Source organism: Rhinatrema bivittatum, chromosome 4, assembly GCF_901001135.1.
Source record: "Rhinatrema bivittatum chromosome 4, aRhiBiv1.1, whole genome shotgun sequence".
In the NCBI taxonomy this organism is placed as follows: Eukaryota; Metazoa; Chordata; class Amphibia; order Gymnophiona; family Rhinatrematidae; genus Rhinatrema; species Rhinatrema bivittatum.
In genome coordinates, this window is record NC_042618.1 from 221,071,620 (window position 1) to 221,094,109 (window position 22,490).

The window sequence follows — 22,490 nt, forward strand, 5'->3', positions numbered from 1 at the left end:
AGCACATTCGTCCGCCACTGAAGTGGCCAGTGCCTTTGTGGAACCTCAACATAGTTTTGGATTTTCTCACGGGATCCACCTTCAGACCCTGTCTCTGTTCCCTAACCTTGAAGATGGTGTTCTTGCTGGCTGTCTGTTCAGCATGCCGCATCTCAGAGCTACAAGCACTGTCCTGCCGTGATCCATTTCTCAGAATCACTCCTGAGGCTATCCATCTTTGTACGGTTCCCTCCTTTCTACCTAAAGTGGTTTCACAGTTTCATCTTAACCAAACCATATCCTTACCTACCACGGCGGGTTTGAAGAAATCTGAAAAAGGGCGTTTATTGCGCCATCTCGACATAGGCAGATTGCTGCCCAGATATCTAGAAATGACACAGGAAGTACGAAAGACGGACCATCTGTTCGTCCTGCACAGCGGGAGAAGACAAGGTGAAGCGGCCTCTCGGCCCACCATCGCACGCTGGATTAAAGAAGTTATCAGAGCAGCTTACGTAGAGGCCGGGAAGTCTCCGCCTCTACAAGTCAAGGCTCATTCTACCAGAGCACAAGCGGCATCTTGGGCAGAATCCAGGATGCTGTCGCCTGCAGAAATATGTAAAGCAGCGACGTGGTCCTCCCTCCATACCTTCTCCAGGTTCTACCGTCTGGATGTCCAGGCCAGGGAGGACACAGCATTTGCAAGGGCGGTCCTACATGGTCCTCAGGCAGCCTCCCGCCCAGGCTGAGAGTAAAGCTTTTGTACATCCCATTTGTTCTGAGTCCATCTGGCTACACGCCAGGAAATGTTGAGATTATTTACCTGATAATCTCCTTTTCCTTAGTGTAGACAGATGGACTCAGCATCCCGCCCAGCTGCCTGTGTACATGGGTTTCACCGATTCAAGGTAAGCCATGTCATTTGTTTACATAAGAGCGTCCCCTTTGCCAGGTGGCGACGCCTTCCGGTTGGGAATGCTGGCGGTCTCCAGCTACTATCAATCGGTCAGGGGAATCCTGTTTCACTATTTTCATTGAGCGTCAGTACACACATCCATAACAGCTTTTGCAAGGAAGATTACTGAGTTGCTACGCTTTCTGTGGGGGTATATATACCCGTGCTGACGTCAGATCAGTCTCCAACTGCTAGCACGAGCATACTATACCCATTTGTTCTGAGTCCATCTGTCTACACTAAGGAAAAAGGAGATTACCAGGTAAGTAATCTCAATATTGGTTCAGGTCCAATATGGCATTATCAACAAGGAAACTCTCCAACTGTAAGGCACATTTCTCAATGACTTTTGACAACTAGTATGATGGGCATATATTGGACACATGGTAACAAATCATAAAAAGGGGTTGAATTAGCACAAATTTGAAACTTGTGAGCACTAACGCCAATCAAGGCTTTGACCCTGGCTACTGACCATCGTTGACAGATGAGGCAGATATGAATTTGGTCTATAATTAAACAGCTCCCTAGTGTGTGCTGATGGGGTTTTGTTTTTTTTAGCACTGGTCAAACATGTACCATTTTCAAAGAAACAGGTAATAAACCCTCTTGAAATGATGTATTAATGTCTACAAGGGGCTTTACAAATTAACTTTTTAATACTCAAATCAGCCAGTCTCCAGCAGCAGTGGAGGGAGAATTCCCATGTGTAAGGTCTGGTCTAGCAGGAAGATAAAGAATGTGATATATTTAGTTCAAAGATGAATACATTACAAAAGTAACTTCCTCCACACTCAAAATGTGGATCACCAGGTGGTGGCATAACCATGGTCTTCATCACCTAGTATAAAAATTAGGGTCAATCTGAGAACTAGTCTCCTCTCCCCAGCACAAAGAAAAAATAGCACCTGAGAATGGAATAGCTGTTCAAAAGTAACATGTTATGCTTTGACTCAAAGAAAATGCTAAAAATCACTCGTTCAAACCTCTTTGTATTAAATCAGTCCAACTTTATACAGCAGCAAAACATATTTAGACACAAGTCATTAAAATATGGCAAAAGTAGCATTAGAGAAGGCACGGGCTAAACTGACTAATTCAGGGCATTAATTTCCTGTCTGTTTATAAGACCAATGCCATAAGACAATTTATTTTCCATACAGGAGAAATACAGTTATAAATAAAAGCTCAAATACCTGAAGTATAAATCTACAAATTTAATTTAAATATCAAATTTCTCTTCACATATAGAATGTCCATTTTCTTCATAATCGTCTCTTGTTACCACCATGTCTTCAAAATCATCATTTTCAGATATGAGCTTTCCACCTTCCCACGAATAAGTAATAGGGCTGAAAACAGCAATAAAATATTTTTTAAAATAGTTATCAAAACACTTATGTTAATAAAACCCACATTACAGTGCCAAGTATTAATCCCAGTATTGTACAATATTGTAAGTACAACACAGGTAATTACATTTTTTTCCCCAAAGTGCTCACCACTCATCTGCACCATGGATTACACTAGACCTGTCAAAACTTGAGGATCTCTGAGAAAGCCCTAGTAAAAGAGATCTGGAGTAATCGAAATGACTTAGTATTGCCTCACCAGGACTTTGTTTCCTCCATGCTCATCCCCAGAACTTGCTGGGACTATGATCCAGCATTGAAAGAATTAAACCAGTTGGCAAGCAGGACCACATCTCAGTTTTCTAGTGAAAGCTCTTGATGACAAAGATCAAACAAACAAATAATGTATATGCACATCCACATATGTTTATTCAGTGGCTACTGAAAGTCTACACCCCCTTCCAAAATGTTCACTTCTTTTTGCTGCCTTCTAGCCTGCACATCCTACCCCACAACTGCCAAATGAAAAATATATTCCAGAATTCCTTAACATTGAAGTAGAAATAAATACATGGAATAGCTTGATTGGATAAGTGTCCACTCCCCCCCCCCCCCCCCCTTTGTACTTCTCTAGCAAACCTAAATACTTAAAGCTCTGGGGTAAACAGTAAACAATTACCTTCAAAAGCACACACCAAGTAAACTGGCCGTCACCTGTGTTAAAATTGTATTGATTCACATGATGACAGGACAAATTCAGCAAGTTCTGTTGGTTAGTTTTATTTCAAAGCAAAGACCTCAACCATGAGCAGCAAGGAGCTGTCAGAAAAACTCTGGGACAAAGCTATGGAAAGACACAAACGTGGGGATAGGTATAAAACTGTTGCAACATACTTTAATATCTCTCCAAGCACAGTCATGATAATTAGGACATGGAGTTTGCATGACATGACCAAGACCCTGCCTAGATCAGGCCATCCCTTCAAACTGGATGACTAAGCTAGGAGGTGGTTGATCAGGGAGGCAACCAAAAACGGAATAGCAACTTTGAAAGAGCCACAGGTTTCCATGATCCAAGACTGGTTCATGTGACAATATCTCAAGCACACCCCAAATCTGGCCTGTATGTTAGGATGAGAAAAAGGAAGCCACTAATTAAGAAAGCCCATGTTCAATCTGTTTGAAGTATGTAAAGGAACATTTAAGGGGTACTGTAGCCATGTAGCAAAACATTTTGCAGTTTGACAAAACTAAAATTGGCCTAAATGCAGAGCGTTACATCTGGCACACACACCCCACACAACACATCACCCAGAGAATACCATCCCTACTGTGTTTCATGGAGAAATTTACAGAAAAATCCTTTTGGAAAACCAGCTGCCCCCAGCAAGAAAGCTGAAACTGGAATGGAGGTTCACCTTTCAGCATAATAACCTATAGTACATAGCCAAAGTTACTCCGAATAAGGAACAAAAAGGTAAATGTCCTAGAGTGACTCAAAGCCCTGACCTTGATCTAATAAAAAATCTGTGACAGGACCTGAAAATTGCTGTCCAACGCTTTCCAAGGAATTTGAGAGGGTTTGAATATTTTTTTTTTTTTTTAAAAAGAAGAATGGTCTAATATTGGCAAATTTTGATGTAGACAGTCACTGGAGACCTATCCCAATTGTAATTACTGCCAAAGGTGCTTCCACAAAGTACTGACCCAGGGGAATGGAGACTTATAAACAAAACTGAATTCCAACAATTGGATATGTATATGTTGGCCCTGAAAGCTGTATAGTGTGTTAAGTGAAAAATAAAATCCTCATTTAAATGCATGCAAGCCAGATATTTATTTGAAAGTGCTTATATACCACTTATTTTGAACATGCAATGCTAAGCAGTGTACAAATACATTAATACAGAACATTTCACAACATCATTCAACAATTAAAACCAAAGACAGTATAAATAATAACAGGACTGATTCAAGAAATCAGTATCTGAAAACAGTGAGCCTTTAGCTTTTTTGTAAAAAAAAAAAAAAAAAAAATCCGTTATATCCAGTAAATCCTGTGGCAGCTCATTTCAGAAGCTAGGGCAAATAACATAAAACGCTCTGACAAGTTATCTGAAATTGGGCTGTTTTAATAGTGGGTATCTGCAGAAGGCCCTGGCCAGTCGACCTTAAAAAAAAGTGAAACCTTTTGGCGGGGGGGGGGGGGGGGGGGGGGGGTGTTAGACTTTCCATGATTGACAAGTCAGCATGCCATGCTGACTTGTCAATCACAGTATGTCCCACACCCAAAAATGGAGCCAGTCTGCAGCAAAACTATGAGCTTTTTTTAAATGCCCGGTTTGGTATGCTGCACGCCCATCCCCCGCCCAAAAACTTTTTTTTTTTTCATTTAAAAGAATTTATTAAACGCCTAACACAAAAAGGCCTAGGCGATGAACATAATTACATACATAAAATCAAATCATTACAAACACATGGTTTCACAGAAACCAAAAATCATGAATCATAACAATAATAATATACATCATAATAACAAATAAGACCAATTACTGAATCATCAGCTGTCATGTAGCAAAACTTCTCTCCGCAATTTTTAGACATTAAACGCATGGGCAAGCAAAAATTCTTTGAAAGATGTTTTAAATTTCTTGACATCTTCAAGAGATTTTAAATCCAAAGAAATAAAATTCCATTGACAGGGTGCCGCTATCGAAAAAGACGTCTCTCTAGTGATAAATAAACGAGCCTGACGGACAGAAGGAACCTCCAGCAAATTCAACTGTGACGATCTCAAGCATCTAGCAGGTTTATGGATCCTCAAAAGTGCATTAAACCAATAAGGGGAATTGGATGTACGAAGTTTGAAAACTATCATCCCTACTTTGAAAACAATCCGTTCATGAACTGGCAACCAGTTAAGATTGCACAAAACTGGTGAAATCCTCTCAAAACGTTTTGAATTGGAAACTAGCCTGGCAGCAGAATTTAATAATAACTGTATGGGCTGAATATAACATTTAGGCAAACGGATCCAGTTTGCGACGAAATAGTGAGCTTTTTTTAATGCCGGAACCGGGCTAACCGCAGAGGGAGAGGTTTCGCACCATCTGTGACACTACATTCGCTCCATAAGACGCACAGACATTCTCCCCCCACTTTTGGAGAAAAAAAAAAAGTGCGTCTTATGGAGCGAAAAATACGGTACTTATAGTTTCTCCAACTCAGTCACTGCAGGATCAGTCCCTTGGTACTCCTCCGTTGCCTTCCTCTCTGTGGGCTCTTGCCACTCAGGATCTGTTCTGGCTTCAGCCCCATTGCTGCTTTTAACTCTCTCTGGAGTGCAGTCCCACTGAAGGACTGAATGGCAGTCTGGTGACTCACTCAGTTGCTGTGCTCTCTCAGGGCTCTCCACTGTCCTTACGGGGGGGGGGGTCACCTCTCGGATTAAGACAGAGGAAGAAGTGCTGTCCATTTTGAGAGTGGCTGGAATAGTAGTGGCTGCAGTGGAGAAACTGCACCAGAGCCCTTTAGCAATGGAGAAACCAAGATGGTAGCCATGTCGAAGGCCAGACAGACGTCGACGACCTTCTGACTGGATTTCATTGTTAACGGTATCAACCAGAAAAATGAATTCACTCACCGGAGATGAAAGGAGACCCCTACGGTGGAATAACTTTTTCCGAAAATTTTTTTATTTTTTCCAAGTGTGAATTTACCACACAGGGCTCCTTACCCACAAGGCTAACAGCAGTGTGGAAAAAAGAAGACTGAAGGGAGACCCCTGTGGATCAGGGAATTATGGCATGCTGGGCATGCTCAGTGGCATCAGTGTACCAGTCAAAAGTTTCTAGAAACTTTGACAGGAAGTTTTCCGTGATAGGGCTCTGTCAGTTATGTCACCCATATGTGAGGACTAGCATCCTCCTTGGCCTGGGATAATAGAAATTATTTTGTGACATTTTCTGTATGCGTTTGTAAGAATCATAAAGTAAAAGAAAGTATAAAAGAAAAGTAGGCTAAAAAGGGAGTCAATTTTCAGGGAGGGTAAGTTTCAAAACTTTTTATATAGGTAAACATTTGCAACAATATTAAACCTTTTTTTCAGCACAAACAGAAAATAAGATGAAATTCATGTTGAGTACATTGGGCAAGTGATGATTAAATAATGTAGCCCAACATCTTCTTGTGAAACCATTAAAGATGTTGGCCTATATCTGAGCTTGTTTTAACAGCATATAAGAAATCTATATGTTGTTACATAATGTGGGCTTTCTTAATATGTAGGAAACACTCATTTACCCATGCAAAAAGGCTTTTGTGAAAATTACTATTCCTCACCACAGAGGGTAAAGTTACCTATGTTGTCAACAGCATACATACTTTTACGGGGGGGGGGGGAAGGAGCAGCATTAGGTTGGGAGAGGGAAAGTACATGCAGAGATTTAATTTTGAAATCCTCATGTATTTTGCACCTGCTTCAAAGGCAGATGAAAAGTATGCAGGAACAAAAATTAATGGCTTTCCCTCGCCGGCCCGAATTTTCAAAAGGAAACTCCACAGGCAGTTTCCCTTTGAAAATTAGATTGCAGGGCTGCAGGTACAGCTGCTGATTTTCTGTCAGGTTGCACAAGTTGCTAACCTGGAACTTTTTTGAACTTGCTGCCTTTTTCCCCATTGCTGCTGGATTGGAAGGTAGAATGGCCTCAACCTTCAATTATGCAGGGAATTTTTAAATAGCTTTGGAAACTGCCCTCCCTGCTATTCAGTTTAGATCAAAGCTTTATACATTATGAATGATTCTGGAGGGCATATCATTATTTCTTTAGTTATGTCATGCAAAACGTAAAGAGAAGTGTGTGAGGGGTACATGAAACTTTTTGAAATTAAGAAGGGGTCCATATTCCCTGAAAGGGTGGGAATACTAGACTTACACCATAATTTGGTCAGTGGCAGAGACTCTGTTCTAGTCTTACTGGGTTTAACATCCACCTTCAACATAACAGAATACAGGACGACCTAGAGTTGTGCAGTATCAAAAGGATAGCTTTAACATGATTCAATTCTTTTTTATATTTTTTAATCAGAGTATTATCTTCTCCCTTGATTTTACCCTATGGGATTCCACAAGGATTGATCGTCTCTCCCTTATTTTTTAATCTCTATACTAGGCCTCTTGGGGATCAAATTTTAAATGTATGCAGACTATAGTCAACCATATACAGAATAGGGCTAAATAGACAAGAAGCCTTAGACAACTAAACACTTATTGGCTTACGAATAAGCTGAAGATTAATCCCTCTAAGATAAAAACCCTGTGGGTAAGACCATCCTGAGCTGCAATGAGTCCATCTCTCAGTTAAAGGGGCAGAGGATGGGAGAGAAATGACCAGGTAAGAATTTTACAAGGTTACAATTAAGAATGTGGCCCTTTATTTTTCTTGGGGGATTGCATTTGTCATTGTTGGGGCTTGTTGGATGCTGAAGGATGCCTGTATTCAACACGCTACTTGTTCCTTTGTTTTATGCTAAAATGCAATAAAAATTGTTTATATAAAAAAAAAAAAAAAAAAAAAGAATATGGCCCCAAAGAGCAGCGATAAGAAAGGCTTGATTTTTTTCAATTTCAACAACTTTGAAAGTTACAACTGTTTTTAGACAGCAGAGGTCTGGGGACATTTATCCATATCCTTGTCACTTATACCATTAAGTTACAGAATTTGGATGACAGAGCTATTCAACAGGAACTTGAAGAAATTACAAAAATGTCAGGATCCTGCAGCACAATTATTGCTGAATTTGCACCCTTGGGATCATGTTTCCATGCCCAGAAAATGTTTCATTGGCTTCTGATTGAATACTGTGGTCAATTTAAGATTTCAGGCTCTATATTCAGGAAGACAACAAATAAATTCAGATAAAGCTACCTAGATAATTTTAGCCAAATATTCAGCAGAACTTATCCAGACAAGTGTTCTGCTGAACATCCCTAGCTAAAATTATCTGGGAAACTTTGCCACTCATTGGCTTATTGAATATTGAAAAAAAAAAAAAACCCAACAAAAACCCAAAATACCCCAAACGGCAGAGTAGTGGGCAGTCCCCAACCCCACATTTAAAAAACTGTAGTGCAGGCTGATAGCAATCTTCTCACCTCCAGTACCTTAAAAATTGTTGGGCTGAACGGTGCTAATCCTCCAAATTTCCTACCTTCAAAAAAATTGAGGGCAAAAATGTCCACCTCCCGCACCCTCAAAAGTGTTGCCAAAGCAGAGCGGGAGAAGCTCTTGCACCTCTGGCTCCACTGAATTATAAGTGCTGGTACAGATAACCAGTAGCAGCATTTAGTATTCATTTATTCACCTCACTCTGGGGCGTAAAGACTAACCCCCAATTCAGTATTCACTGACAGGGAGGCAGCCAATTTCTGCTCAGTTCTAAGTTCTTTACAACCTGGAGTGAATGCTAAATGCCAATACCTATCAACTGTACCAGCATTTAGTATTCAGCAGAGGAGAAGATGGGAAGAGCCTTTCCGCCTTCCTCTTCCTACTGTGGAGGACACACTTTGGGGTTTGCAGTTGGGAAGTTTTGCCCCAAACTTTGTGAAGTTAGCGGTAGTGGTGGTCAGGGTGGGGAGAGAGAGATGGAGAGAGCAGGATACAGTGCCACTCAGCCATCACAATTTTTTTAAGATATTGGGAAGGCTTGGCCCACACTACAAATTTTAAATGTATTCTGGACCAGTGAGGGGGCACTCAATCCACAGTATACTTTTTTTTAGAACATGCCATACTGGGTCTGACCACAGGTCCATCAAGCCCAGCATCCTGTTTCCAATAGTGGCCAATTGAGGCCATAAGAACCTGGCAAGTACCCAAAAACTAAGTCTATTCCATGTTACTGTTGCTAGTAATAGCAGTGGCTATTTTCTAAGTCAACTTAATTAATAGCAGGTTCTCCAAGAACGTATCCAATCCTTTTTTAAACACAGCTACACTAACTGCACTAACCACATCCTCTGGTCAGAGGCAGGCAGTAAGCAAGGTAGATCAATGACTAGGCAAGGGGTCAGTGGCAGGCAGCAGTCCAGAATAGTCAGCTGCTGAGCCTCGAATGCCACCGGTTGGCTTTTGGTTCCTCCCTGTCGATTGATATAAGCCATTGCGGTCGCATTGTCGGACAGAATCCAGACAGACTTCCCCTGCAGGAGGGGCCGAAAAGCCTGCAACGCCAAATGCACAGCTCTGGTCTCCAGGCGATTGATCGACCACTGGGGCTCTGACATGGACGACTGACCTTTAACAGATGTTCCTTGACAAACTGCTCCCCAGCTGAAGAGACTGGCATCAGTGGTGAGCACTGTTCAGTTGGGAACCTCCAGGGTCATACCACGTCTCAAATTGTCCGAAAGTAGCCACCAATCCAGACTTGACCGAGCCGCATCCGGAAGGGGAAGGTGATATTGTTCGGAGACCGGGTTTCAGCAGGAAAGTAACGCTGACTACAGCAGCCTCATATGAGTAAAGGCCCAAGGAACCAACTCCAAGGTGGAAGCCATTGAGCCGAGGACCCACAAGTAATCCCATTCTCTGGGAGTATGATTGGACAATAATTCTCAAAAGCCTGTCCCTGCAGCTTGATAATGCGGTCCTCTGTAAGAAACACCCTCCCCTGACGCATGTTGAAGAACTCCAGTGACTGGGAGGGAGTCAGGTGGCTCTTGTCGAGGTTGAACACCCAACCCAGTGATCGCAAGAGATAAAGCACTCAGTGTACCGAACGGCAAACAGACTCAGACTTCGCCCGAATTAGCCAGTCGTCTAGATACAAGTGCACTAAAAGTCCCTCATTCCGGAGCTGTGCTGCCATCACAATCATCACACCTTGGTAAAGGTCCTGGGAGCCGTGGCAAGTCCAAATGATAGTGCTCGAAACTGAAAATGCTGTCCCAGGATGCAGACCCTCAGGAACTTCTGGTGATTAGGCCGAATGCAGATGTGCAAGTACGCCTCTGTCAAATCCAGCGATGCGAGGAACTCTCCCTTGTGTACCGAAGCAATGACGATCTGAGGGTCTCCATGCAAAACCTCGGGACTCGGAGACATCGGTTGACTCTCTTGAGGTCTAGAATGGGCCGAAACGTGCCTTCCTTTTTTGGCACAATGAAGTAAATGGAGTAACGACCCTTTCGCTGCTCTGCCAGAGGAACTGGAATGATGGCACTGAGATTGCATAGGCGCTGCAACATGTCCCGCAGTGCTAGACGCTTCTGTTCATAGGAACATGGGAAGACGAGAAATCTTTCTCTAAGCTGCCGAGCAAAATCTAAAGCGTAACCTTGTCTTGTCACGTTGAGGACCCACTGGTCCAACGTCCAATTGGTCCATTCCCCGTAAAACAGAGAGTCTGCCTGCTACCACCGGAACAGAGGAATGGACCGGCCTTGCTTCATTGGGAAGATTTAACTCCTCCTCCAAATTGAATTCCACAAAAGGACTGGAACCAAGACTGCTGTCTGCCTGAAGGCTGTCTCGAAGGGGGATCCGATGTTCGAGAAGAGCGGAACCTCAGATTTGCCCTAAAACGAGATCGAGAGGGAAAGGAACCCAGAGCCCTAGGGCGATCCTCCGGCAGCTTATGGACTTTATTCGCCCCTAAGGACTGTATCATATTCCAAGTCCTTTCCAAAAAGGAGCTTGCCCTTGAAAGGCAGAGCGCCGAGCTGCGCCTTGGAGGAGACATCCACCGACCAGTGCCTCAACCAGAGAAGCCTACGGGCAAAAACCGCTAACACCATGGACTGGGCCGAAGTCCACAGCAGGTCGAATAAGGCATCAGCGCTGTAGGCCACCACCACCTCCAAGCACCCGGCCTGCACAGCCTTCTCCTCCGAGAGGGATAGATTGCTTTGCAAGAGCTGTACCTATCGAAGCCCAGCCTGCAGGGCAAAGCTGCTGCACATAGCGGCCCACATTCCCAGGACTGAGACTTAAAAAATTCTCTTGAGCTGTACTTCAAGTTTCCGGTTCTGAAGATCCTTAAGGGCCATGGCTCCGTCACTGGAATGGTAGTCTTTTTGGTGACTGCAGACAGTGGCATCCACCTTTGGGATCCTCAAGATATCCAAAGCCTCCTCTGGCAATGGGTACAATTTGTCCATCGCTTTGCTGACCTTCAAACCCAAATCCGGGATGTTCCCATTCATGGAACAGGTCGGTGACAGAAAGGTGAAAGGGAAAGGAGGTGGTTGGACCCCGCAGGCCCATCATAATGGGATCAATATCCCCCAACCGGGAGTCCTTCTGCGGGGTTTCAATGCCCAATTCTTCTAGAATCGCTGGAATAAGGGGACTCAGCTCGTCCCTACAAAAAAGACGGACCACTTTGGGATCATCCCCGTCTGCCATGTGAGAGAGAATTAGGGCGGCACTCATGATCCTGATCATCCCCGAGGTCTGCCCCTGGCGCGGGTTTGTTCGGGGGCCCTGGTCCTCCGGATTGGACTCCTCTGAAGTAGGTTCACCTTTAGAATGAGACAAGCCGGACCTAAGGGGATGCTTACCCCGTGGACCTGACCCCTGTTCCAGGGGTCTAGACCATTTGGAGATGTGTGTATCAGGAAGCACAGATGTCTCATGTGCTTTTCTTGCCTTAAAAGCTTTATGCAGTAGCATAATAAAATCAGATGAGGAGGAGGCGGCCTCCTCAAGGCCATCTTCCTCAGTGCCTGCTGCTCCTGACAACAGCCCGCCCCCCTGTAAGCTGCCTGTTGCGGGGACAAGGGAGGGGGATCCGACCCTCCCTGCTCTGCAAGCTGCGTCACCGCGCAAAAATTCCTCAAAATGGCGTCTGTTCCCGTGCTAAGCGGAAACTGGTCTGGTGAGGGAGGCCTCTGGCGCCAGCTCCTCCCCAACACTTGGCATGGCTGAATCGCGGCCTCCGCAGCTCCATCCGACATGCCCTCTCCCCTGGGTAGGCACGCAGAGCATAGGCCCTCCCTTGACACACACGCAGCAGGCCGCACCACGCGGCATCGGTCGGCCTGGAGGAACACAGGTAGAAGCCTGAACAATGAATGAAGGTCCCCCCCGCGGAGGTAAAAACAGAGCTGATCTGTGCACTGCCTTCGCGGTCACTTGCCTTTAATTCTTTTTTTTTTTTTTTGTGTATCCAGGTACCTACAGGGAAATGGGGAACCTCCAGGGCTGCATTTATTTTTTTTAAATCCAATATTGGCTGAAATGTCCCTTCCTCTCCCCCCCCTCCCGACCACAAAATAGATGGAATGTATGAAAATTGGTTCTCTCCCTTTGTAAAACTTGCCTCCAGGGCATTCCACTGAAGGCCAATTAACTCTTGAATTGGATACAGGAGGAAAAGAAATAGGATGCTTAACTTAAATTGACCTCAGGTCACAAAGTGTGTTCACAGGGTGTAAGCCAACAGACTTGGGCCACACCAAGCATGTTCGGAGTCTGAGCCAACACACTCAGCAAGACATCTCTGCAGAAAAGGAAAAAAAAAAATCTGAGCAGAGTCAGATAGGGCTCTCTGATGTAATTTCTCCCTCTTCTAGAGGTGAGAAAGCCAATTCCCCATCGGAATCCTCCGATGTATCATGATCCACATCCCCTCGAACATTGCCAGGGACAGCCTCCCTGCAGCGTTTTCCCCACCATGACTGACAAATGGGAGGCCAAAGATTGCGATCCTTACATAGTAGGTTTCTTTGCCTTCGCTGGGCGTCCCTGCAGAAAGGTCTGCAGGCCCTGGAAACATTCAATTCAGGAGGAGGAGGATGGATCTATACCAGAGCCCATTGGCCCAACCTTGCTCTCTCCAACCTCTTTCTCGGGGAAGCTTCTGCCATTGGAAGCAAGAGAGGAGGAGGAGGAGGAGAACTGTTGCCTCGCCTCCCATTCCACTCCCCTCCAGAGACACTATAGGCCAAGGGAGATGTCCCAACATAGGCAAAAGCTGTAGTAGTCAAATCGATTTGAGCATCTAAACAGCCCTGACACAGATGGAGAGTGTGAGGACTGAACTGCTCTCAGACAGTAAGCCTCATAGATAGCAAGGTGCTTGGAACTGGGCGGCCTTCTGCACGCGCACCAATGCGGGCACCCCTCCAGGACGCATACAAATACATGCTCGTCTAGGTCTCTGTCGTACGTGCACAAGTACCCACACAAATACATGCTCAAATTTAAGGCACGGTCTTATGCGCACAATTACCCGCGCAAATATGCGCTCCTCTCTAGGTCACAGACGTTCGCGCTCATGTCTAGGCCATGGCCTTATACACACACAGGTCCTCGCACATGCAACCGCCACACATCGAGAATGCACACACATGCCTATGTGCATGGGGGAAAAAAAAAAAAGCCACACCGCAGCAAGGCCTACAAACACCTTCAGCGCATTTAGGCCCGGATCCGTTTAACATCCGGCACTGAAAATCAGCTCAGGCCCGAATAGCTTCTCAACAGCTCAGGCCTCTTTTCCAGCCAAGAATCCCTGGAGACCGAGGCTGAGAGCCAGCATCCTCCACTGCCTGTTCTGCTAAACAAGCTTTGTGCATAAGCAAATTAAAACTGGCAGAAGACCTTACCAGAACCAGAGACTCCTCCCCTGCGCAAGTGGCTCTCTGCACCTCCGCGGGACAGGGAACCTTTGGTAGTAGTTGAAGAGGGGATTCCGCTGTCTCTCCTGCCAACACTGCTAGGGAATCGAAAATGGCCACCATTCCCGCATTGACTGGGAAAGCCTCAGCGCTAGACCTAGTCACCTGCGAGACTCATTTATCCATCTGTCTAGCGCTGGGTTCCCCCGCTTTTTGATAGAGAGCTAGAGAATATATATATATATATATATATATATATATATATATATATATATATATTTTAACACCATCTACCATCTGCTGGAGACAGAGAAATACTGAAGGTCTGCAAGTGGCACACTGGGTTATGTGCAGTGTCAGTGAAACTTTCTCTGCCTCCATCTGCTGACAGTGAGGCAAAACCCAGAAGTCTGGACTGATCCAAGGACATACAGGGAATGCTATTTTTGGTTTTTTGCTTTCATTTACTTCAGATCTAATTTGAATTTTTTGGGTTATTGAGAAGAGAATATGTCTAGGGACGGCTTATTGATTCATCTGGCAAGTACAATAAATCTGGCACAAGAAGAGGTTAAACAAGAAGATCAAAGTTCAAACTCTACCTTATTTCACATCACATCCAGGACTGATAGCTCTTGAAAAGGGACTTTTGTAACCATTATATATTTGTATAGCAGAGGCTGATAATCCTGGCAGATGTGCCAGACTGGCAGGTGAAAGCATTTGGCTCCACACCCTGCCTTCTGCTGCTCAAAGCCAGGGAGTACTGCCTTAAGGAGGCAGCAGCAGCCTGGTCCTAGCCCTGTCCTCTGTCAAAAGCACACACTGCTCTCTGTGTGGCCACTCTGGCTGGAATAGGGTGGCAAGTGTCTTTCCAGAGCCACTAGGCCAGCCTGTCTTGGTGCCTCCTTAAAAAATCTTTGGTTCTATACAAAAAAGGAAAGAAGGTGCATTGCCTGAGGAAGAGTGAGACTGCTAAGAAAACTCCCAACAGCCTGAGACAGCAAGGGACGAGAGAGAAATCCTAACCTGCTCCTCCCCACCCCCATTTTATTGATCCTTCACTTCAACACATTACAAGAAGTTGCTGCATTATTTTTAAAAGCACTTTGCCCAAAACCCTTGCTGACTCCTGTTGTACAATATATTGCATTGTTTGGATAATGCACATTTATCATTTTATTTTCACCTAGTGGTAGGTTAATCATGAAATGTTCTCCTTTCAGCAAGCATCACGTTTCAAAGTTGAACAGTAAAACTCACTTGTTGGGTAGTATAACAGCAACCTCATATTCAGTGGGAGTGAGGCATCGAACATCGGCATACACTCTATCTCTGAAGCCAGGAAAAAGAGAATTTCCCCCAGTCAGGACAATATTCTTGAGGAAATGAGGCTGCATTTCTTTAAAAAAAAAAAAAAAAAGTCATATTAATACAAATTTTCGTTTTACTTGTGGATACGAAATGTAGGATGCAAATATGGACAAACCTATTTTGAAAAATTTTAATGGTACAGCCTTTTCTTAGTTCTCTTGAAGTGGTTAATCAAATTAAGAGGTTAATTTAGCCTCTTTGCATATTATAATGTGATTTATTAGAAAGCTCAGGACTAGGAATGTACAATTTTGAAGAGAGTTAACAGATAAGTATAGTCCTACTGTTTAGTCTCGAGTCTTGCTGCTTAACCCTTTAAAATATTATTTCCCTTATAATTGTAGGAGTAGGACCCTGGAGGAATTTGCCACAGAGGCTGGTGCTACCTGTTGAAGGGACACACGAAGGCGAGCTGGGCCTAGGTTGGTTCTGGCGCTTCCTGACTGCAACCCAGGTTGAGGGATCCAGGGGCAGAAGGGAAGTTGCCATCACTATTGGTATCCTGGTGCTGACACAGCTCTACCAGGCCAGACAGACAATCTCTGACGGTTGCTGCTTCTCCCCCTCAGGCTTACAGCTGTAGCTTCGCTATGGTATTTGGGTTCTGGCTTAGCTCAGCCATTGCGCCCTCCCATCTCCTCTTCTAGTTTGTGAACAGTTAAACGGTTTTATCAGTTGTGTAAATGGACAGTTTTAAAAAAGGATATTTACATCTTTACTCAGAACCAAAGATCATAGGAGCACAACAGATAAGGAATTTGGGCTTAAATTCAGAGTTCCCCTCCCCATACCAAATCTAATCCGTTTCCCTACTGGTTAACTTAACCTTTGTGTTGGGCCTCCATTGCCTCAAAAGTCTGAAACGCACTGAAAAGTCACTATTGTGACATGAATCTTCTAGGAATAAGGAGAATAAAACCATATACTTTAAATTTTTTTAAAACTGAATTGTCAGACATACCTAACAAAAACATGATTAGGAGTTTCACTCTCAAAATATACAAAAATAAAATATACCCACTCCAAAAAGTGAATGCGGCATATTCATATACGCAGGGGCTAGGGCTGCATAAAGACTGGAGCTTGTGTACCTTCCGGCAGGTTCTGAATTGAATGAACAATGGCCTCGGGAATCCCCATTTCTTGGATGCCGATGTCCGAAGGATGGAAAAGTATCTCAGGAACAGCAAACCTTTCATTGGACAAACGAAGGATTTGTTCCCCACTTTTGTATTTTCCACTATACACCATCTCCTCCCTTGGCTACGTGCAAAACAAACAAAATGCAACCAATAAAACTAGGGGTTTATTAGACCACATTTCTTGCACACTAGAAGGTCTATTCTGACATTCACTGTTGCTGGGGACTTTCATTTATCAATTATTTTAATTATCCCTGGGAATTTATCAGCATTTATTACAAATAAAAATGGGAGAAACATCAGTAGAAAAAGGCTATTTTTCCCCCACTGATTTTCTCCCATTTTTTATTTGTTCTAATAAATGATGATAAATTCCCAGGAAAAATAAAAAATGAAAAATAAAAGTCCCTAATAGTTGCTAATTTCTGTACTTTGAAGACAGAGGGCCGCAGGCCCACATCACAATGAAAAATACTTTCAAAATTTGTAAACTTGAACTGAGAAGGCATGCATGTAAAAGCTGACTTCTCTCCTCCTTTCAATAGTTGCCAAACAGCAATTCTACATGAATCATACCTGCATTCCTGCCGGTAATACCAAAACAGTTATGGTTCTAAGAATTTTTAATCCCTAAGAATGTATGTCACACACACTCCTCAACAGATAAGACCTACAGCCAGGCACCTTGACAACTCTCACCGTCACTTGGGGCAATTTCACAGCATTTGTACCAAAGCTAGCAATCTACTCTTGATCAATAAAGGATGTTACAATCTCCCACCAATAATCTGGATATTTGCAGGCATGAAGAATCACTGATCAGATTATTCAGACCACAGAAAATCAGGCAAAATGACACAGTATTAGATTTTTTGTTCCAACCTAATACAAGTCATTTAATGTGTTACAACATCATGGATGGCAGAGTCACATGGGGCGAGATAAAAACAAATATTAGTACTTACCTGCTAATTTTCGTTCCTGGAATACCACAGATCAGTCCTGACAAGTGGGTTCATGCATCCCTACTAGCAGATAGAGGCAGAGAACAAAACTTTGAGGCACTGCTACTTAACCGAGTGTGCCACCTGCAATCCTTCAGTATTGACCTGTACCCAAACCAAGATGGATAACTCCAAAACACCAGTCTCCTCCCCTAAAAAATCTGGGTAACAAGTTGGAAATCCTAACCAAGCTGAACCTTGAACTATGGTCAAGACCAAGAATTTTTAAATCTCCAACAAAATGAGAATATACAATTATCTTATGTAAAAAAAACTTTAGACTCTACATCACCAGCAGCATCCAGAATCAGGAGAGGTCTTTCAAAAAATAATCATAATCAGAATGGGCCGAGAGTCTGGACTGATCTGTGGTATTCCAGGAATGAAAATTAGCAGGTAAGAACCAAATTTTCCTTTCCTGTTCATACCCCAGATCAGTCCAGTCAAGTGGGATGAACCCAAGCCCTTTTACCTTAGGTAGGATCCTGAAAGACCTGTACACAGCACACTTTCCCCCAAAGGCACCCTCCTCAGAGGCCCTGACATCCAAATAGTAATGTTTAGTGAAAGTGTGCAAAGAAGACCACGTTGCTGCCCGACAAATCTCCTGAGGCGACACCAACTGACACTCCGCCCATGAGGCTGCCTGTGTCCTAGTGGAATGCGCTCGCAATCCCTCAGGAATCAGCCGACCCTTACAAATATAGGCCGAAACAATTGTCTCCTTCAACCAATGAGAAACTGTACTCTTAGACGCCTTGCCACCTTTCTTTGGTCCAATGCATAACACAAAAAAATGGTCAGAGGTCCAAAATTCATTAGTGACCTTGAGATATCTTAGCAGAACCCGACACACATCTAAAAGATGAGTTCCCTCGCATGGGGAGAATGGGGCGTCAGATGAGAAAATTCCGGCAACTCAACCTTCAGGCTAAGATGAAAAGCAGACACCACCTTGGGCAAAAAGGAAGGAATCACACGCAACAAGACTCCCTCATCGGAAATCCACAAAAAGGTTCCCTGCACAAAAAGGTTTGGAGCTCAGAAATCCGTCAGCCAAGCAAATCGCCACCAGAAAAACTGTCTTCAGAGTAAAATCCTTCAGTGAAGCTCTGTGCGATGGTTCAAAAGGAGGAACATATAGTACCCACAGAACCAAATTAAGATTCCAAGTCGGACAAAGTCTACAGACTGGAGGATGCAAATGCTTTGCTTCCTTTAAAAACCGCAGAACGACTGGGGGTGATGGGTTGGGGGGAGGTTGCGTTGGGGGAGAAAAGTGATAGTTGAACTATTTGTGCTTACTGTTGGGGGGAGGGGGGATAGTGGTTCAGAGTCACACCACTCTCCCTTTGGAATTTCTTATAAAATAAAAAACACAGAACATCCACATGCAAAGCTAAAGGTCATCCCTGCAACCTTCTTCTGAAACAGCCCAAGGTTGCAACCTGGACTCGGAGCGAATTATAAGCCAAACCTTTAGACAACCCGTCCTGTAAGAATGCTAAGACTTGGGCCACACTAGCCTGTAAGGGCTCAGCATTATGGACCCCGCATCAGGCCTCAAAACACTCTCCAAACTCTGATATAAGCCAAAGTGGAGGATCTTCTAGCTTGAAGCAGAGTAGAAATCATCAGCTCGGAATACCCCTTAAAGCGGAGACATCGCCTTTCAAAAGCCAAGCCACTAGACAAAAGAGATCCGCCCGTTCCGACAAGATGGGTCTCTGATGCAGCAGACTCTCCATATGGCTTAATCGAATGGGCCCGACTATCGCCAGTTGGACCAGATCTGCAAACCACGGACGATCCTGGAGCGGTAATGGTAGCTGAAATTCCTCAGACACCAGGTTCCCAACAGGACAGGAGAGCTTTCTGTAATGGACACAGGTGCACAAAAGCCCATGGGACCAGATCCAGCATAGAAGCCATGGACCCTAGAACCTGCAAATAATCCCAGACCTTGGGAACCTGTAGGTTCCGCAATCACAGTACTTGCAACTGCAATTTTGGATCCTCTCTGGGGTGAGAAAAACCCTGCCTATCCAGGTGTTGATTTGCACCCCTAGATAATCCAAGGACTGGGATGGGATCAGCTGACTCTTCGCTCAGTTTATCACCCAGCCCAGGGACTCCAGGTGCTCCATCCCTCGCCGAATGGAAGAGAGACACTCCACTTCCAACTTTGCCCATATGAGCCAATCGTTGAGATATGGGTGGACTAGTATCCCCCCCCTTTCTGAGGGTCGCTGCCACTACTACCATCATCTTCATGAACATCCTCAGCATTGTAGCCAGCCCGAAAGGTAGAGCTTGAAACTGAAAATGCTCTCCTACTACAGTGAAGCGCAGGAACCTCTGATGATCCACTCCGATAGGAATGTGAAGATACGCCTCCGTCAAATCGAGAGAGGCTAGGAACTCTCCCTTGTGTACCATCGCAATCACGGTCCGCAATATCTCCATTTGAAACCAAGGAATCCGCAATGCCGCATTGACCTTTTGCAGATCCAGGATGGGCCAAAATGAGAACTCCTTTTTGGGAACCACAAAGTACACGGAATACCTTCCCTGACAGTGTTCCCCTTGTGGTACCAGAAGAATGGCTTCCAATCACTGCAGTCGCAACTGAGTGTCCCGCACTGCCACTCGCTTGGTATGAGAGGCGCACCGGTACACCACAAAGGCATCCTTGAGGGTCCGAGAAAATTCTAACACGTAGCTGTCTCTTATTACTTCCAGCACCCACTGATCCGAAGTAATCCTGGTCCATTCCTCGTAGAATTGGGATAACCTTCCTCCAACCACCCCGAGGAAGGAGTGGACCAGCCTGCTTTCAATGGGCAGATTTGACAGCTCCGGACCCCTGCCCAGAGCCCTCTCTGTCTGGCCTGCAGGTCCCCTGAAAGGACTGCTGCCATCCTGATGCTTGCTTTTGCGAGGAACCGGACAAAGTTCTGCTGGCACAAAATCTCATCTCACAGAAGCGAGACCGCGGCTGAAAGGTCTTCTTAGTGCCCTTCTTATCCTCAGGCAATCTATTTCCTTTAGAGTCTGCCAGATGCTTCATTAGCTTCTCCAGGTCTTCACCAAACAATAACTGACCCTTAAAAGGGATATTAGCCAGCTGCGCCTTTGACCAAACATCCACCGACCAATTGCACAGCTACAAAAGCCTGCTCGCAGCTACTGTGGAGACCATATTTTTAGCTGAAGTGTGGAGGATATAATAGAGGGCATCCGCCACTTAAGCCACGCCCACTTACAAGCAAGCATCCTGATCTGCCGCAGGAGCTGCTCCAGCCGTTTCCTGCGCTTTCTGCACCCAGCAGAGACAAGCCCTCTGAATAAGGCTAGTGCTGACTGCAGCACTAAGGCTCAGAGCAGAGACTTCAAATGGCCTTTTTAACAGGATCGCCAGCTTCCGATCTTGAACATCCTTTAAAGCCGCCAACCCTGCCACTGGAATGGTCGTTTTCTTGGTCACCGCCAACACTGTGCATCCACCTTCTCCACCGCTCCAAGATGTTCTCGGGCAGGGGATACAATCTGGCCGTAGCCCTGGCCACCCGCAATCCAGCCTCTCAGGATTCCCTCTCCCTGTCAATCAACTTCTGCATCTGCTTCAACAAGGGGAATGTCCTTGGCAGTCCACGCAGTCCCTCCAACCCCAGGTTTACACCCTCCTTTATCAGAGTTTTCTTGAGTCACCTTAATCCCCAGTTCCTGACCCCCTTTTGCCAGAGGAATCTCATCTGCATCCAGGTCCCCCAGCAATCCAGCCCCCGAGTCTGCGCCTTGACCAGTGGCCTGGTCAATGGGCGGATCATGAGTAGTCTGATCAGGCCCTCCAAATCTGAGGCAACATCACCCCCACCATGTTCCAGACCTAATAGGCACAAAATGTCTTCTTTCCTCTGAGGCACCTCAGCCAGAGGCTTCTTAACCCCACCTCGGGCCAGCCGAGAGACTGGATACTTAGCTGCCAGCTCCTGCCTGGCGAGATATGCATGAGGCCTAAGCAAAATAAAGTCTGTGGAAAAACCACCACGGTCCCCCTGCTCCATGGGCAGCACACAAGAAAGCAGGGGAGGGGAGTCCCTGCCTTCCCCATCAAGGTAGGACTCCTGCCAACTGGAACTAAAATGGCTGCCGACTCCTTCCCCCCCCTTCCCCTTCCAGGGCCTGCAGCACGAGTGCATGGCCTGCTCCTGGTTACCTGTGTGGAGATTCCCACCCCTCCAGACACATAGGCCAGGCAGAGAAGGGCCACGTTAAGGTGAAAGCGCCTCCCCCCACAAGCTCGACAGGATTTCCTGCACGCAGCGGGCATTGGCATGGCACGTGCAGCTAGAAATAAACCGGAGAGCAGGAGAAAAACAAAGCACTGTAGCCGCGTTGCTGAACGGACAGCACAAGCCTCTCCTCCCCTGATGCAGAGCAGACACACCACAGGAAGGGAAAAAACAGAGACTTTTAAGGCCCTGACAGTCACCCAGACTCCCCTGCCACAAAGAGGATAAACAGAAAAGGATACTCTCCTGCTTCTGGGGCTCCAGGAAGCTGCAGCAGGCCACTTAAAGAGGAAGGCCCTCAGGGGAAGCAAGGGAACCAGGACCCCTGGCTTTCTCTCCCCCTGGAATCAAGGGTCCAGCCTGGCTGGAGATATTGAACCAGAGGGATGGCTCATGAAGGTGCCTAACACCTCTGGGAGTTCCAGCCTTCTTTTCCTCAAACTACACTAATCTAAGTTAAGTAGCAGTGCCTCAAAGCTTTGTTCTCTACCTCCATCTGCTGGTAGAGATGCATAAACCCACCTGTCTGGACTGATCTATCAACAGGAATGCCATTTACATACCTCCTCATTTTACTTTGACTAGATAAGGAAAAAAATACATGCATATAGAGAGTCTGAGGAAGTGGTAATATATACATGCCAAATCCAACTTTTTGGGATGAAAATAAGCTCTTAATGCAAACATTACCTCTGTAGTTTTCTGGTGCTGTTCCAGTGATTTCTAGCCTGATCTTACCTGAAAGCAGCTCATGAAGAGCCAG

At 45.1% G+C, this 22,490-nt stretch overlaps 1 protein-coding gene across 1 annotated transcript in view; it reads right to left on the reverse strand.

Annotated features, from left to right (window-relative positions):
- Positions 1–1,923: 1,923 nt before the first annotated feature.
- ACTR6 (actin related protein 6) overlaps positions 1,924–22,490 on the reverse strand; it is a 50,395-nt gene continuing 29,828 nt past the window's right edge. The window contains exons 9-11 of the mRNA XM_029599742.1: positions 16,378–16,549; positions 15,176–15,314; positions 1,924–2,286 (exon numbers count right to left, since the gene is read on the reverse strand). Coding sequence (XP_029455602.1) covers positions 2,157–2,286; positions 15,176–15,314; positions 16,378–16,549 — 441 coding nt within the window. The 3' untranslated portion in view covers positions 1,924–2,156. The remainder of the gene's footprint in view (positions 2,287–15,175; positions 15,315–16,377; positions 16,550–22,490) is intronic.